This window comes from Gymnoscopelus braueri, assembly GCF_963280865.1.
Source record: "Gymnoscopelus braueri genome assembly, chromosome: 13".
Taxonomy (NCBI): Eukaryota; Metazoa; Chordata; class Actinopteri; order Myctophiformes; family Myctophidae; genus Gymnoscopelus; species Gymnoscopelus braueri.
The window spans coordinates 30,926,450-30,940,985 of NC_137615.1; the positions used below are offsets into that span (position 1 = coordinate 30,926,450).

Genomic DNA, 14,536 nt, shown 5'->3' on the forward strand with positions numbered 1-14,536 from the left:
ATCCACGTTGGTGTTTTTATTATTGTTGTATTTTCATAAAATGTTTCTATTCTATTCTAATTCATGATTCAGATTTCAACTTCAGCCCATGCACGCACACACGCACGCACATAGGCAGGCAGGCAGGCAGGCAGGCAGCTGAATATGCAGTATGTATATAAATTAAAGCATTTTGCTAAACTGATTCTTTAGGAAAAATGTGACAGGCAGACACCTATGTTGATCAAGAGTTAAAATCCACCGTAGTACTGTATCAGGTTCTACAAGCCTGTTTCACTGACTCGTCTTCTCTTGATAGTTTTTCTTCTTATTTATGTGGTACTGTATGTGCTGTGAGTGCACCCCGAAACAAAGCAGTTTCATTCAATGACTCACAACATTGTCAGTTATCAAAAAAAGTTGATCTAGAGCAGAACCAATGCCATGCCTCAGTTCCTATTCATCATGCTTTCTTGATATTACTGCAATATATTATAGGAGAGGGAGAAGTTGCAGGTTAAATGCGTTTGCTGATTTCTACCCAACAGCAATATAGTGCTTATTATTATTGGCTTTGGACAGTTCTGGAGAAACCTTTTAGGGGAGTTATTATGGTAAAGTAATGTTAACTCCAGCACATAACATCTGATGATCATCACCTGCTAGTAGAGCTAATAATTATAGCTGCAATTAAATACAACTAGGACATGGTACTTGTAATTGTAGGTTTATCTGAAACCAGTTTTTTTGTTTTTACTTTGAATGTCGTCTGTGTCACATCATGGCAACAGTAGGCACATATGGTAAATGAAAGGAGGATGCAGATGGTTTCACAAGTTTCACTTGTGTTTTCCAATTACCCTAGAGAAACCACAGCTCACACACACACACACACACAAATTGCTTTATTTATTTTTTATTATTAATTAGCAAATATATTATAGCTAAACCAATGTGAAGTGAAGCAGGTACTGTATGTAGGTATCTTGACGTCAGAATTGTCCTTTGCTGTGTTAAATCCAACCTTTACACTTCCAGATGTATCGGAGTAGTCTGCTTAACTCATTCACTGCCATAGGACGACTTTGACGATTCTTTTCCAAAGGCCCAGACTGCCAAGGTCGCGATGACATTTTCTTTTTTTTGCTGAAGCACAGGGAAACTCTCCGTGATTAGCAACCATCAGGGGATCGATCATACTAGAGATAAATATTCTGTGACTACTTGAAAAGGTAAGAAAAATCGCTGGCAGTGGATGATTGATTGATTGATTTATTCTGGCAGCGAATTAGTTAAAGACCAGACGCCTATAATATGTCCATTGGCCAAGGGGTGGATTCCCCTTTGACTGAGTTGTTTCCCATGCGGTAGACACGTTACACAGATAGAAATCTCACTGGCATTCCCCTCCCCTCTGCAAAAATAAATTTAAGACAAAATTTGCAGCAATTAACATTAACATAACAATATTATTTATCATTCATCAGTAGTACAAAGGGCACTATAGACCTCATGTTTCAATTGTCTGTCTTCAATTGCCCCTTCAGGATTAAAATGATAATGACAGATGAACTTGATAAGGCATTTCACAGCTCTCACCTGCATACACTGGTCAGAAAAGATACCCAACCTTCTGTATGTTAACACACACTAAAAGAACAGCGTTTCTCAACTGCTGTATTGTGACGACTCCATGCTAGGGTGACAAGACTGAAAACAACACACATGGACTACATTGTTTCAGAAACTGCACTGGAGAAGACCAATTTGGGTCCAGAGAACAAACACTGCATTGGAATGATGCCACCAAGGGGCTCTACAGTGGCTGGATGGACAGTGTGTTGACACTGCAACATAATTGCATCGTCCCAGGTTCAAATCCAGCTGGAGACCTGTGTTGCATGTTTCCGCCTCTTGCCCTCGGCTTCCTGTCTCTCTACTGTTTGTCTAAATTAAGCAAGTAAGCAAACCAAAGGCCAAAATAAAGTATTTTAAAGAAAGTTTGGACTACTAGGGATATGTTGCTGCTATTCATGTTCCTGTGATTTTGCGATGCTGTGATGTTATAGTGTACGATGATTATCTGTCAGCCTCTTCATCATGCGGTCGGTCCCCACGTCCCCATCCAACATGGCCACCATCACAACAGCTTCAACCGGGATTCTGCTCCTTTGCCACGAAGTTGGAGCAATAGTTCTGGATACCTAGAGTAAGGGAGAGGGAAAGAGGAGAAGGTTATAATGATGGAATAGCTTTTTACTTTGACTCAAATTATACTTGACATTATTGCCAACCACTTTCCAAAGCACACTGTGGTTTGTTTGATTTCCGAGGAATCCACTGGAAACTTGCTCGAGATTGGTAATCAAGCACTCCAAATATAATTGCATGGTTAGTTCTTGTCAACGTTAATGTTGCATTTTCATGCTTTTTAACGCACAGATTGATTTGAATAGTCTAGCGGGAAATAGTCTAGTGAAAAGATTGATTTACAAGAAAATTGTAAACGTTCATGACTTATTAACCAAACAATCAATCAGGTACAGGTGTTCAGTATTGTTATGACAGGACAAAATGGAAAATAGTCTACTGTACTGGACCTTTATGTATGATATATGGCTGAAGCAGTGAATAGGCAATGATATCTACTGACGCCGGTATGGTCGTTTAAAGTCTGTGCATGTGTGTGTGAGAGATAAATGTGTGCATGTATTGTTAATTTTGGCTGTCTCTATCAGTGTGTGAAAGACATTTTCATCCTAAATGACAGAATGTAGCTCCAAAAACAAGTCCTCATAGGCTTATTACAATAGGTAGATAAAGGGATAGTTAGATTTTTTTAGTTTAGCAAAATGTTAATGAACATTCCCACTTTAAACAAAGTTATTTCTGGATTATCTATGAATGCTTTTAGATGGATGAACCATAAGGATAATTGTATCTTTATGTTTATCTGCTACTGTATGTACAACTACATTGTTTTTGTTCTATGTTTTTATTCTACTACTACTTTGTTACTTTTTACAAACCATTCTATAGGCTAACTTTATTTACAGCAAGTAAATATCCTTGCATGTTTACTCTTCAAACATGTCATACACTCACTTTTGTTTCGTTATTAGTTTGAGTACATATCACACAAGCTGTATTGATACTTAAATACAAAATGTACAGTTTGTGCCCATCTCTCAAAACTGAAAGTAATATTTTTCAAAACAGTTTAAAAAACAATAACTTTGTTTTGGGATGTGAAATTGCTGATGCTCCAAGTCAGCTCATCATGACTAACATTTCCTAGACATGATTTCTTTAATAAGAAATCATGTTTCCTCTACTACGTACTGTAGGCACACTTCCCTTTTATTAACATTCACTTCTTTAATTCACTTCGATCAGGAATCAGAGACATCTAAAACTCCCAAGTCATCAAAAACTCACCATGGGAAGCAACAAAGGCACTGTCTGTCGTCTACTATGTGGTTTGGTAATGGCCGGCGGAATGGAAAAACATATCTGAACAGCGTGCCCCAGTTACAGCACTAACTAATAACAATGTTCACCTGCTGCGACGTAGCTAACGTTAGTAGTTAGGTGACGTAAAACTACGCAATCAGAGTTTTAACATTACTAGTATTGCGTAGCCATCACAATCAACAATCACTTCCTTATGTCGTCGGAAGCACACACAAGTACAGTATACACACACACACACACACAGTATATGCATATACAGTATACATATACAGTACGTCCGTCAGACAGAGTATGTTATGCATTTCTCTCCTCCTTTATCCAGACTCACTCTGTACAATGCTGAGGTATGCCTTGGCAGCAGGTGAGTCGGGTGCTTCACTAAACAATGACTTCCCCTCATCACAGCTGCGTCCTATCCGGGGGTCAAGCGGCACTTTGCCCAACAATGGGAGGTTCAAATCCTTGCACATCCGCTCAGCGCCACCACTGGTGGGAGGGAAGATCTGTGACGTGTTCTACAGAGGGAGAGGGAATGAGATTTTAACCTGTCAAATATAATTATCATTGACAATTGTCTAGTGTTATTGCATACGTTATTACTTAAGCACACACACACACACACACACACACACACACACACACACACACACACACACACAGTATGATCACTTAATTTTTTGTTTTGTCTTGTGTGTGTGCATATGTTGTTTGTATATGGGTGGTGGTAGTCATTTGGGGCATATATGTGTGTGTGTGTGTGTGTGTGTGTGTGTGTGTGTGTGTGTGTGTGTGTGTGTGTGTGTGTATTGTTATACAAGACTAATTGAACTGCCACAATCACCACACCCGTGAAAACAGATGAAGTGGATGCAGCAGTCGGTGAGCGTTTCTGTACCTTGCATTTGGGACAGACAAAGCCACTCATGTTCTCCACCACTCCGATGATGGGCAGCTTGACCTTCTTACAAAAGCTGATCTCCTTTCGTACGTCCTGCAACGATACCTCCTAGAGAGAGACGAGAGAGAGAGAGAAGACAAGACAGAGTGTGAGCAAAGGGCAGATGGGGTGGGGAGTTTGGAAGAAACAAGAAACAAGAGTCGTAACTCGTAATTAGAAAGATGGTGAGAAGAGACTCAGACAGACAGAGAGGGAACAAGGGGGGAAAAGTCTCAGACAGACATAGAGAGCAGGAATGGGAGAGAAAGTCAGAGTAAGAGAGACAGAGGGAGAGAGCTGACTGTCACATTACTATGAAAGCTCTCTTTCTCCCCTTTAGTCTCATTCTGTTGTTTTTCCGAATATTAGTTACAGAATCATTTCTATGTATTGTTTATAGCTGGAGACTTTCATTTCCTTATCTGTGAATGATTTTGTACACACATTGAAGAAATTAAATTGTCCTTCCTCTTCATTAAGAGTGTGTGTGTGTGTTTCCGACAATATAAGGAAGTGATTCCTGATTCCTAAGGAAGTGACTATCAATAGTCATTGATAGTGAGTCTAATGATGACCCACTGTAACCAGAGCCAATATTAATGTATTCACAAAATAAATTAAAAGTGATGTTGCCGTTTATTTACTGTGCATTTGAATGAACTAAACACCTCTAATAGTGAAGTGAACCATCATCTCATGTAATATTAACATGTTCAACTGATGCTCTAATCTACAGTGAATTCTAGCATGTGAGCAGGGTTAAAACTGTAGTGAGGAACCAACCTGATGATGTCTCCATTATGGAACATCCAAGATAGTTGATTGTAATGGTCTTTTGGTCCAGATATTTTTTGGGGGCTTTTTCTGCCTTTATTGATAGGAAAGTAGGCTGACAGGAAATAGGAGAGAGATGGGGGGGTGACACACAGCAAAGGTCGTCGGGATCGGGAGTCGAACCCGCGACACGCTGTCAAGCTGGATTACCAGCGTATGTGGTATGCGCCTGGACAGCTGGGCCAGTTACCTGAGGTGTGGTGATAATCACAGCTCCATCGATCGTGGCAGCGCTGAGATACTGGACGATTGACAGGTGCTCGTCAGATGTGCCAGGGGGCGTGTCTATGATGAGGTAATCCAGCTCCCCCCAATCAACATCCCTCAGGAATTGCTTGATCATCCCTGATTGGGGACACAGGTGACAGCATGGATAAGTGGTCAAACTGCTATGAAGTGTCCATGCCATATGCATGGCTGAACATAATGCTGAGCACAATCCCATATAGCCATTTCTCACAAATAAACACACATATGCTCACACGTGATGCACATATATGCAACAGCCCTCTCATTTTCTCTCCGTCTCTCTCACACACACCATTCTTTTTGGGTCCTCTCCAGATAACAGCGTCATCAGGACTGCTGAGTAGGAAACCAATAGACATGACTGCCAGGTTGTCCTCCACATACTGGAAAAAAACACACACACACACACACACACACACACACACACACACACACACACACACACACACACACACACACACACGCACACGCACACACACACACACACACACACACACACACACACACACACACACACACACACACACACACACACAGTAATCATCATCTTGATATTACCACTGGGAAACAAATCATTAACGCCTAAATGCAGTTTTGTGCTTTACTTAAGAGTGAAATGTGTGACTCACCACAGGAGACCACCCTGAGCCGCTCTGATGGACCTGAGGACAAACACAGTACAGTCTATAAAATTCACCCAATGCTCATTTAGTCACTCTGCCAATTTCTCTTGAACACTGAACTACACTTCACGGTCCCTGTCACAGCTAAGTTAATCCCTACTGTTCCACTACATGCTGAACAGCAGCCCCGACCAACCTTTAAGAGTTGCTAGTGCAGCAACAAAGAACACAATATACTGTCTGCTTTCCACCCATGAACACTGTTCGTGTTCATGGGTGGAAAGCAGGGGATTGTGTCCGTTTGGCCAAGCTGGAGACTTGCTCCTACTACCCTGCAAAAAAACACAGGACTGACCATGTTGGAGGGGCAGGAATGAATTATGGATGTTCTGTAAGAAAACCAACAAGGACTACAGAAAGCCTGCAGTATGCCAGGTATGTCATGTCACTCTGAAAGCTCACAAGTTTTTGGGGATATACTCCCATTCACACAGAGAGGGGATGTGTTTATGTTTATGGTTTGACTGAAGACCACCTGACCTACCTGTTCTCCCTCCAGACCCATGATTCTAGGAATAGATGGACCACATATATCCACATCCAAAAGCGCCACCTGGGGGAAGCAGAATGACAAAGTCACAACCATAGTGAGACACTCATGCCTTTTTCTTTCACTTTCATTGAAGCCCATTAAGAATGCTAGGGGAAAACCATTAACCGTCACAGCAATAAATGACTTGTATGTGGTTGTGACTGTGTGTGTGTGTGTGTGTGTGTGTGTGTGTGTGTGTGTGTGTGTGTGTGTGTGTGTGTGTGTGTGTGTGTGTGTGTGTGTGTGTGTGGACCTAGGTCAGTGAGTTCCCATTCCCTCAGCAGTAAACTACTGTGAAGGAAATGGCCCACTTTCTCCTCAGTGACCACATTCACACTCCCCCCAAGGGTAAACACAGCTTCATGGGTGGATTCTGTCTTGTTTTTAAAGATTACACTCTGCTCGTTTACTGTAGGTATTTCAGAGTAGGGAGGAAGACGGGAGAGAATGAAGAGAGAAAATAGGGGGAGGGTGATCTCTTTTTTAAGCCCTGCAGCCAATAATACCCCAGACAGGAAATTTATTTAGGATGGCAGAGGCATCTTTATTAACCACTTGAACCCTAGCATCCCTTTTCTGGGCATGTCTAAATAGGCAAACGATTGTCAAAAATGGATGAGCATTTTACAAAATGGATGAACATTCCTTGAACATTTTGTGAAGATAGCACATCTACAACGCATTGCGTTGCAACGTGTTGTAAGCGTGTAGTTCGGCTATTTTCGCTATTGAAGTACAAGCATGTACGGTTTAAGTGGTTAACCACAGCCAGTTACATAGTTAGGGAATTTTAGCAAGATGTTTGGACCATCTGTGAAAAAAATTACTACCAATAGCTTTCTTCACCAATGTGTTCTTATAGGTGTCTAGAATCACCAATTCAATTAATTCAAACCCAAATCCTTGTGGAAAATCCTGGAGAGCCAATCAAAGTTAAGGAGCCCAGAGGGCTTGGGTGAAAAATATGAAGAAAAAAAGAAAGTCTAAAATGGACTTGTTAGGTGTCTAACTAGAGGTTTTCAGGGGTTCTGAATCCATTCCAACCATTATTTTTGAGTAAAAATGTCTCCCTGGCCATCTAATATTGGTAATATTGGTTATTGTTAAGCTGTAATGTAATGCACAGTGTATAATCAACGGTAGGGGATTGGGGTGTTGTTGAATTGATTCTATTCTGAAAAATAAAATAATAAAAAACAATAAGCCACCTCCCGACCTACTGACATCATAATTTAATAAAAACTTTAAACATAATCTATTCTTTAGAGCAAGATGAGCAAGACCAACGGCCAGACAGGAAGAAAAGACGCAGGGCATTGTCTGGGTCAAGTAGTTCAACTGCTAGCAGCTCCACATCCAAAACCCCGGCACACTTGATCTACCATAATACTTGCATTCTTTGCAATGAAGGTATCAATGTTGGCACATTGAAAAGAAACCCTGGTAAGTCTTCTGAATTTTGATAATTGTTTTTCTTGCATTGTAGGCCTCCACTCAAAGTCACACGATACAACTGCCGAGCTCTGTCTGGATAAAAGGTAGGCACATACAGTATGTGCATGATTAAATTATTTGACTTTGAGTGGAGGCCTACAATGAGGAGCAAGAAAAACAATTATCAAAATTCATTTGAATCTTACATACAAAAGACTTACCAGGGTTTCTTTTCAATGTGTCAACATTGATACCTACATACCAACATTACTTGACCCAGACAATGCCCTGCGTCTTCTTCCTGTCTGGCCGTTGGTCTTGCTCATCTTGCTCTAAAGAATAGATTATGTTTAAAGTTTTTATTAAATTATGATGTCACTCACAACATAGAATAGGATTGAAATCTGCAAGCGGCAACTTTCATCACAATGAAAAAAACGTACGATTTCCAGTGGATATACTTCTTGCACGACTGTATAGCTCGGTTTTGCAGTCCAAATGGTATCTTAGTTTGGGGTCATCTCCGTTTTTCCAGTCCTCATGTAGACTTCTGATTAATGCTGCATCATCCACACTCTCAGAATAAGACAAAATCTGTGCATAGCCTTTTTGGGTGACTTTTGAGAGCTTTTGAATCTCAGTCTCAGGACCACCACAGATGAAGCACCTTAAGCCACAAGCTACAGAATCCTCTTCCATGTTGTTGCCTACTAAAAGACAAGTGTCATGATTGTTTAACTAATGGTTGTTCAATGTAAGCAATAGGCTAGAAAAAAATGATATTCTAAATTCACAGTAATCAAAAGTTTTGCCAGCAGAGGAAAATAAATGCCAAAATGTAGATAAACTACCATACCTTAAAATCGTCCAGAAATATTTGTCAGGATGCAACACTCCCGCTCCTTTCCCACATGTTGACAGTGTATCCCACTGAGCATGTGCACATAGGTGTACAGTACACTCTTATCAAGTGTTTAGCAATATTTTGTTATTTTATTTTTCAGAATAGAATCAACTCAACTGTGCATTACATTACAGCTTAACAATGACCAATAATACCAATATTAGATGGCCAGGGAGACATTTTCACTAAAAAATAATGTTTGGAATGGATTCAGCACCCCTGAAAACCTCTAGTTAGACACCTAACAAGTTAATTTTAGACTTTTTTTTTTTTTCATATTTTTCACCCAAGCCCTCTGGGCTCCTTAATTTTGATTGGCTCTCCAGGATTTTCCACAAGGATTTGGGTTTGAATTAATTGAGAGGTGATTCTAGACACCTATAAGAACACATTGGTGAAGAAAGCTATTGGTAGTAAATAATTTCACAGATGGTCCAAACATCTTGCTAAAATTCCCTAACTAACAGTTTGTGTTTGTGTTTGTGTTTGTGTGTGTGTGTGTGTGTGTGTGTGTGTGTGTGTGTGTGTGTGTGTGTGTGTGTGTGTGTGTGTGTGTGTGTGTGTGTGTGTGTGTGCACTGGTGGGGTCAGAACATGGACACAACCAGTTCTTTCTATGGGAGGGAGATCTGCATTTAACACGTACATTTACATCAAAACCCAGAGGTTTGCATTCAAAAGACAGAACCTGCTCAACTGTTTCAAATGTTATTGCTTCTTGTATTATAATGAGCCTTATATGACTGCTTCATCCACTGTTTATTTTGTGTCGGGAGCGCCGTGCATCGCATCCATCAACATTCACACTCCTTCAGGGACAAGTTGTCAATGAAAGGGGAGGTTAAATTCACTGGTAATGAATAGCTTACTGCTGCGTGATGGTTGACACCGGAGGTGTACAGTCCCAGCGTGCGTACAAGTGTGCGTGTGTGTGTGTGCGTGCCGTGCGTTCTTGCCTGCCCGCACGTGTGTGTGTGTGTGTGTGTATGTATGTACTTCCCTTGTTTCATTCGGGTTGGTATGTGGTTCAAATTATTAATAACTGTGGTGCAGCTGAATATTAAAATATGAATGGTGCCCCCTACTGGAAGCCTGTATAATTACCTCCTTAGTGCTGTCGCTGGACAGTGCATGAGCCAACTGAGCGCTGAAGGTACTCTTGCCCACGCCACCTTTCCCTGATAACACCAGGATCTTATGCTTGACTGTCAGCATCTTCTCTGCTATCTCTGCTATGGCTGGGGACGTAAACAGAGAGGTGTGGAGAGGGATTAATATCAGGATGAGATTAAATACTTTTTTAAAATACTTTATTAGTCAGAAATGTAAACAGCACAAGGTACAGTCAGACATTTAGGCTAAAATGATAACACAAAGAGAGAGAGAGAGAGAGAGAGAGAGAGAGAGAGACAGAGAGACAGAGAGACAGACAGACAGACAGACAGACAGACAGACAGACAGACAGACAGACAGACAGACAGACAGACAGACAGACAGACAGACAGACAGACAGACAGACAGACAGACAGACAGACAGACAGACAGACAGACAGACAGAGAGACAGGCCTGATTCACTAAGCTGTTCGTAAATAGTGCCTAAATAAAGTGACTAAAGGGGCCGTACGATTCACCAACCGGTGTGTAAAATCTCATATTTCATATGTGTGTATCGCCGGTCTTCCTCATTTTTGTCTGACAGTCAGAGGCGTGTTCCCGTGGACAATCATTTGCATTGCTCCACGCCCTATTTAAGACCATAAAAGGCAACCGGGAAACTGGCGAAATACGTCACCACTCTTCAAAATGGACAGATCTACAAGCTGACAACGCGGTGCGACGCACTGCGCAAGCGAGTCCCTCACACGATTAAACGTTTATAAAGTAAATAGCCGACTCTCACGTGTAATGAAGAGAATAATAAGTTTGTTTACAGTTTAACCTCAAAGGCTAATAAAACTTGGAATGGATATTGTATAAGCCCTTTCCTACTGAACAATTGCACACTCTCACCTCTGCCCAGGTAAAAAGATGATGCTGGAAATCTGGAATCCGCAATCATTTTTAATCAGAGCTTTATTGATTACAGAGGGGAAACTGTCCTTTGGACAAACATATCCTCCAATGTCCTACATTGGAATTGGAAATGGAGTAATGGACACAGTAGATTTCATCCATACTGTATCCTTATCAAGATGGTAAGACTGCCTTCATGTGATGTGGTAAATATTATAAATTAATAGCGTAACTTTGGAGTTGGCATGAAAGCCCAATACACAGAACTGTGGCCAAACTTGTAAAAACGGCAAACATGCCGAACCTGGGACCTAATAATTCGGCTCTAAATGCATATACTGAAAAGAAAAAACAACCTGTTGAATTTGCTTCAAGTCTATAATATGCATACAAGCAATAGAATGTTGACACATTTTTTCTTTCTTTTTTTACATGTGTTGACAAATGTTGGGCACATACAGTAAATATTTTATTTGAGGTTTGGTACTATTGCAATTGATTTTGGATGAAGAATAAGGCATTCTAATGACATATGCAAGCTTTGGTCCCACGTAAGTGAGCCTCCGAGCAGAAGTGAGAAAGAGCGGCCAATAAAAGAATGATGAATCAGACCGCTAACGTGGGAAGTTGCGTAAATTCCTTCACGTTCAAAATATGGGCGTAAACAGCTTAGTAAATCGGGCCCAGAGAGATTAAAGGCAGACCGAGCCTGAGGTGAGCAAGAGAACAGACTGGTGGAGTGGGGAGTTCGGAAGAAAGAAGAGTCTTAATAATAAAGACAAGGAGAAGAGACTCAGACAGACAAAGACAGAGAGGGAACAAGGGAAAAGAGACATACCGCATACAAAAACTAAAATAGAAATAAACCAACAACACTCAACAAGACTACAGCTATACATCATTTATCGCCTGATTTGCAATACAAAACTATAAAGGACCCCAAAGGCAGCACCTCCACCATGCTGCGTCTCATCAGTCTTACCAGGGTCAGGTGCCTTGGCTTCTCCAGAGGCACATATCTTTTGGTTTGGACAGCCCTCACATGATGAGCTCTTCCCTGCCTGCTCACTCTGGGTCCCAGGACAGTCTGCAGGTGACAATAAAGCCTAATTTATGCTCCATCATGAGACACCCGTCAACCATAGTATGAATCAGGCTGAACATATGTTCAGGAACTGGGTTCACAAAGTGAACCTCCAGTCTAGGGTTGCATCATTATGTACCAATTAATTTCATATAATTCATAATATTGAAATACTATAGAAACACTGATACATTTACTTTCATAACACCAGTTGTAGTTGAATATAGTCAAGACAATGTCAAGTAAAAAGTGGAACAAAATAAAGGAAGCTATAATTAGACATGGTATATATAGTAAAATGAAAAACACCTGATTAAAAACTGTGACCTCACGGGAGGATGTCTTTCCCAGGTGTTTCGCCCAGGGCGTTTTGAGGTTAGGTTTAGGCATTATTTCTGTGAGGTTAGGTTTAGGGTTAGGGTTAGGCATAGTGTTTGTAAGGTTAGGGTTAACCGCAAGCAACTCTTCGGTCCTATTTTTAATATCTGGAATCTAGAGTTGCAATACCAACCCTTGACAGCCCATACATCCAAACAGAAAAGTCCTCTCTGATTGTATCAAGCGATGTTAGCGAAATTGCACATAATTAAATGCAGGACAAAGCAGGACGTTGCGTCATTGAAAACGAGTGCTTTCAAACTCCAACACAAATAATCACCTGCACGGTATTTATTGACAGGAAGTAGCTCGTCATAACACATCTATAGTGGATTTTTATGAAACAAAAACTTTGCAGATAGAAGAGGATACTTCAAGCTTTCCGTACAGCTGCAATGTTGGTGAGTTTAACGTTGTTTAATACAATCAGATCTGACTTTTCTGTTTGGATATACGAGCTGCCAACTCTAGATTCCAGATATTAAAAATACAATAGGATCTAAGAGTTGCTTGCGGCTAGGTTAAGGTTAGGGTTAGGTTTAGGCATAGTTTTAGAGAAGTTAAATGTTAGGGTTTAAGCGCAATCAAGGCGAAACACCAAGGAAAGGACGAGTCTCGTGACCTCACATAGTAGTAGTAGTAGTAATATTCACAAGACATATTTTTTACCCATTTCCTGCTTGATTGAGTCTCAATGATTTCAATTAAAACATTGAACACCTAGCAGTTCCTCAACATATTCTGTTTCATTATGATGCTTCTCCCCAATAATGACTTATTAAAGTTCATTATTGCAAAATCAACATGTCTTCAAGCATAGATTGAAAGGTTGTGTATGGTTGGAGGGTTGAACTTGGAACTTTACATTACAATATTGATTATTTAATCGTAATCCATGTATAGCTACTGTATTACACTGGCTCCAGGTGAGACATTTATAACATAACCCTTCACATAAGGAATGTATTAACTGACTTCCCCCAAAATATCTTGACAACCAAGAAAATAATGTCAAACAAGATGTCACAGTTATAAAAATCAGACTGCCTAAGCCTTGTGTAACGTTACCCGTTATGTACAGAGTCAGGCTTTATTATTATTCTGCGAGACTGCGACATTCTCTCATTTGAGGCTTTCATTCGAGGTGCTTTGGTCTATTCGGTACTTCTGTACTCTTTATTGTCTAAAAAAAACATTCTGACGCTTTAATAGTAGGTTATTATGACTCTTTAGACATACCGGGGGTCAGGTGGACCTGGATCAGATAGTGGTCAGCAGTGGACAACATGGACTGACCCGATAAGCTCAACCACTTACATACAAACTTAACATTCAGAAACGTCAACTGCAACACTTATTAAAGAATCATATCATGACGGATTATTTGCCTCAGAAATGCCATTTAGAATGAAATAAGCTTTAAAACTCACGCTCTGGAGCGTCAGTCGGAAACTCCTCCATGTTTTGCTGTGTTTGTATATGGTGCGCCTGTCAAATGCTTCCCCCTCTGAAGGTTCCGCATACGCACAAGGATGAGGCAATATTGCCATACCTTAGATACGTCTATTAAAAGATACATACATGCTATTAAGTTCACATACTGTATGCTTGATGCCAGTGGTGTAAAGTAACTAAGTAAATTTACTTAAGCACTGTACTTAAGTACAATTTTGAGGTATTTTTTACTGGAGTGTTCCCAATTTTCAGTACTTTATACATCTCAGAGGCAAATATTGTAGGCTACTTTTACTCCACTACAATTATTTGAAAACTTTAGTAACTAGTTACTTTGTAGATTTTGATTATTATTACAAAAACATACATTAACCACTTCAGCCCTACATTTCGGCCATTTGAAATGAGCCGATCTACAGCTCACATTCACAATGCATTGTGCGCTTGTAGATCTGCTATTTTTAAATGATTTTATACATTTTGATGATTTTATACATTTGAAAACTTGTGAAATGGGACATTCTGCATAATGAGTACTTTTACTTTTGTACTTTAAGTATGTTTTGATACCAATACTTTT

General features: G+C 40.3%; 1 protein-coding gene across 2 annotated transcripts; it reads right to left on the minus strand.

The window, feature by feature from the left end:
• Positions 1–897: 897 nt before the first annotated feature.
• nubp1 (nucleotide binding protein 1 (MinD homolog, E. coli)) lies at positions 898–13,992 on the minus strand. Of its 2 annotated transcripts, XR_013934305.1 has the most exons (11): positions 13,932–13,992; positions 12,022–12,126; positions 10,130–10,263; positions 6,641–6,709; positions 6,103–6,135; positions 5,766–5,856; positions 5,415–5,569; positions 4,349–4,459; positions 3,782–3,968; positions 1,701–2,183; positions 898–1,504 (listed from the first exon to the last, which is right to left on the minus strand). XR_013934305.1 is itself a non-coding variant. In XM_080447087.1 (10 exons), the coding sequence occupies exons 1-10, from the start codon at positions 13,960–13,962 to the stop codon at positions 2,131–2,133; spliced, it is 969 nt and encodes a 322-aa protein (XP_080303213.1). In that variant the 5' UTR covers positions 13,963–13,992; the 3' UTR covers positions 898–2,130. The 2 variants fall into 2 exon arrangements, 1 of the variants encoding a protein (XP_080303213.1); XM_080447087.1 differs by having other exon boundaries at positions 898–2,183.
• Between the last annotated feature and the right edge of the window lie 544 nt (positions 13,993–14,536).

What these genes read in the sequence shown, in the direction of transcription:
- nubp1 (XM_080447087.1), bottom strand. Translation starts at nt 13,962, where the DNA reads ATGGAGGAGTTTCCGACTGACGCTCCAGAGC. An exon ending in TCCGACTGACGCTCCAGAGC is followed by an intron (nt 12,127 to 13,931) that starts GTGAGTTTTAAA and finishes TGTCACCTGCAG; the next exon opens with ACTGTCCTGGGACCCAGAGT. An exon ending in ATACCTCAGCATTGTACAGA is followed by an intron (nt 2,184 to 3,781) that starts GTGAGTCTGGAT and finishes CCCTTACTCTAG; the next exon opens with GTATCCAGAACTATTGCTCC.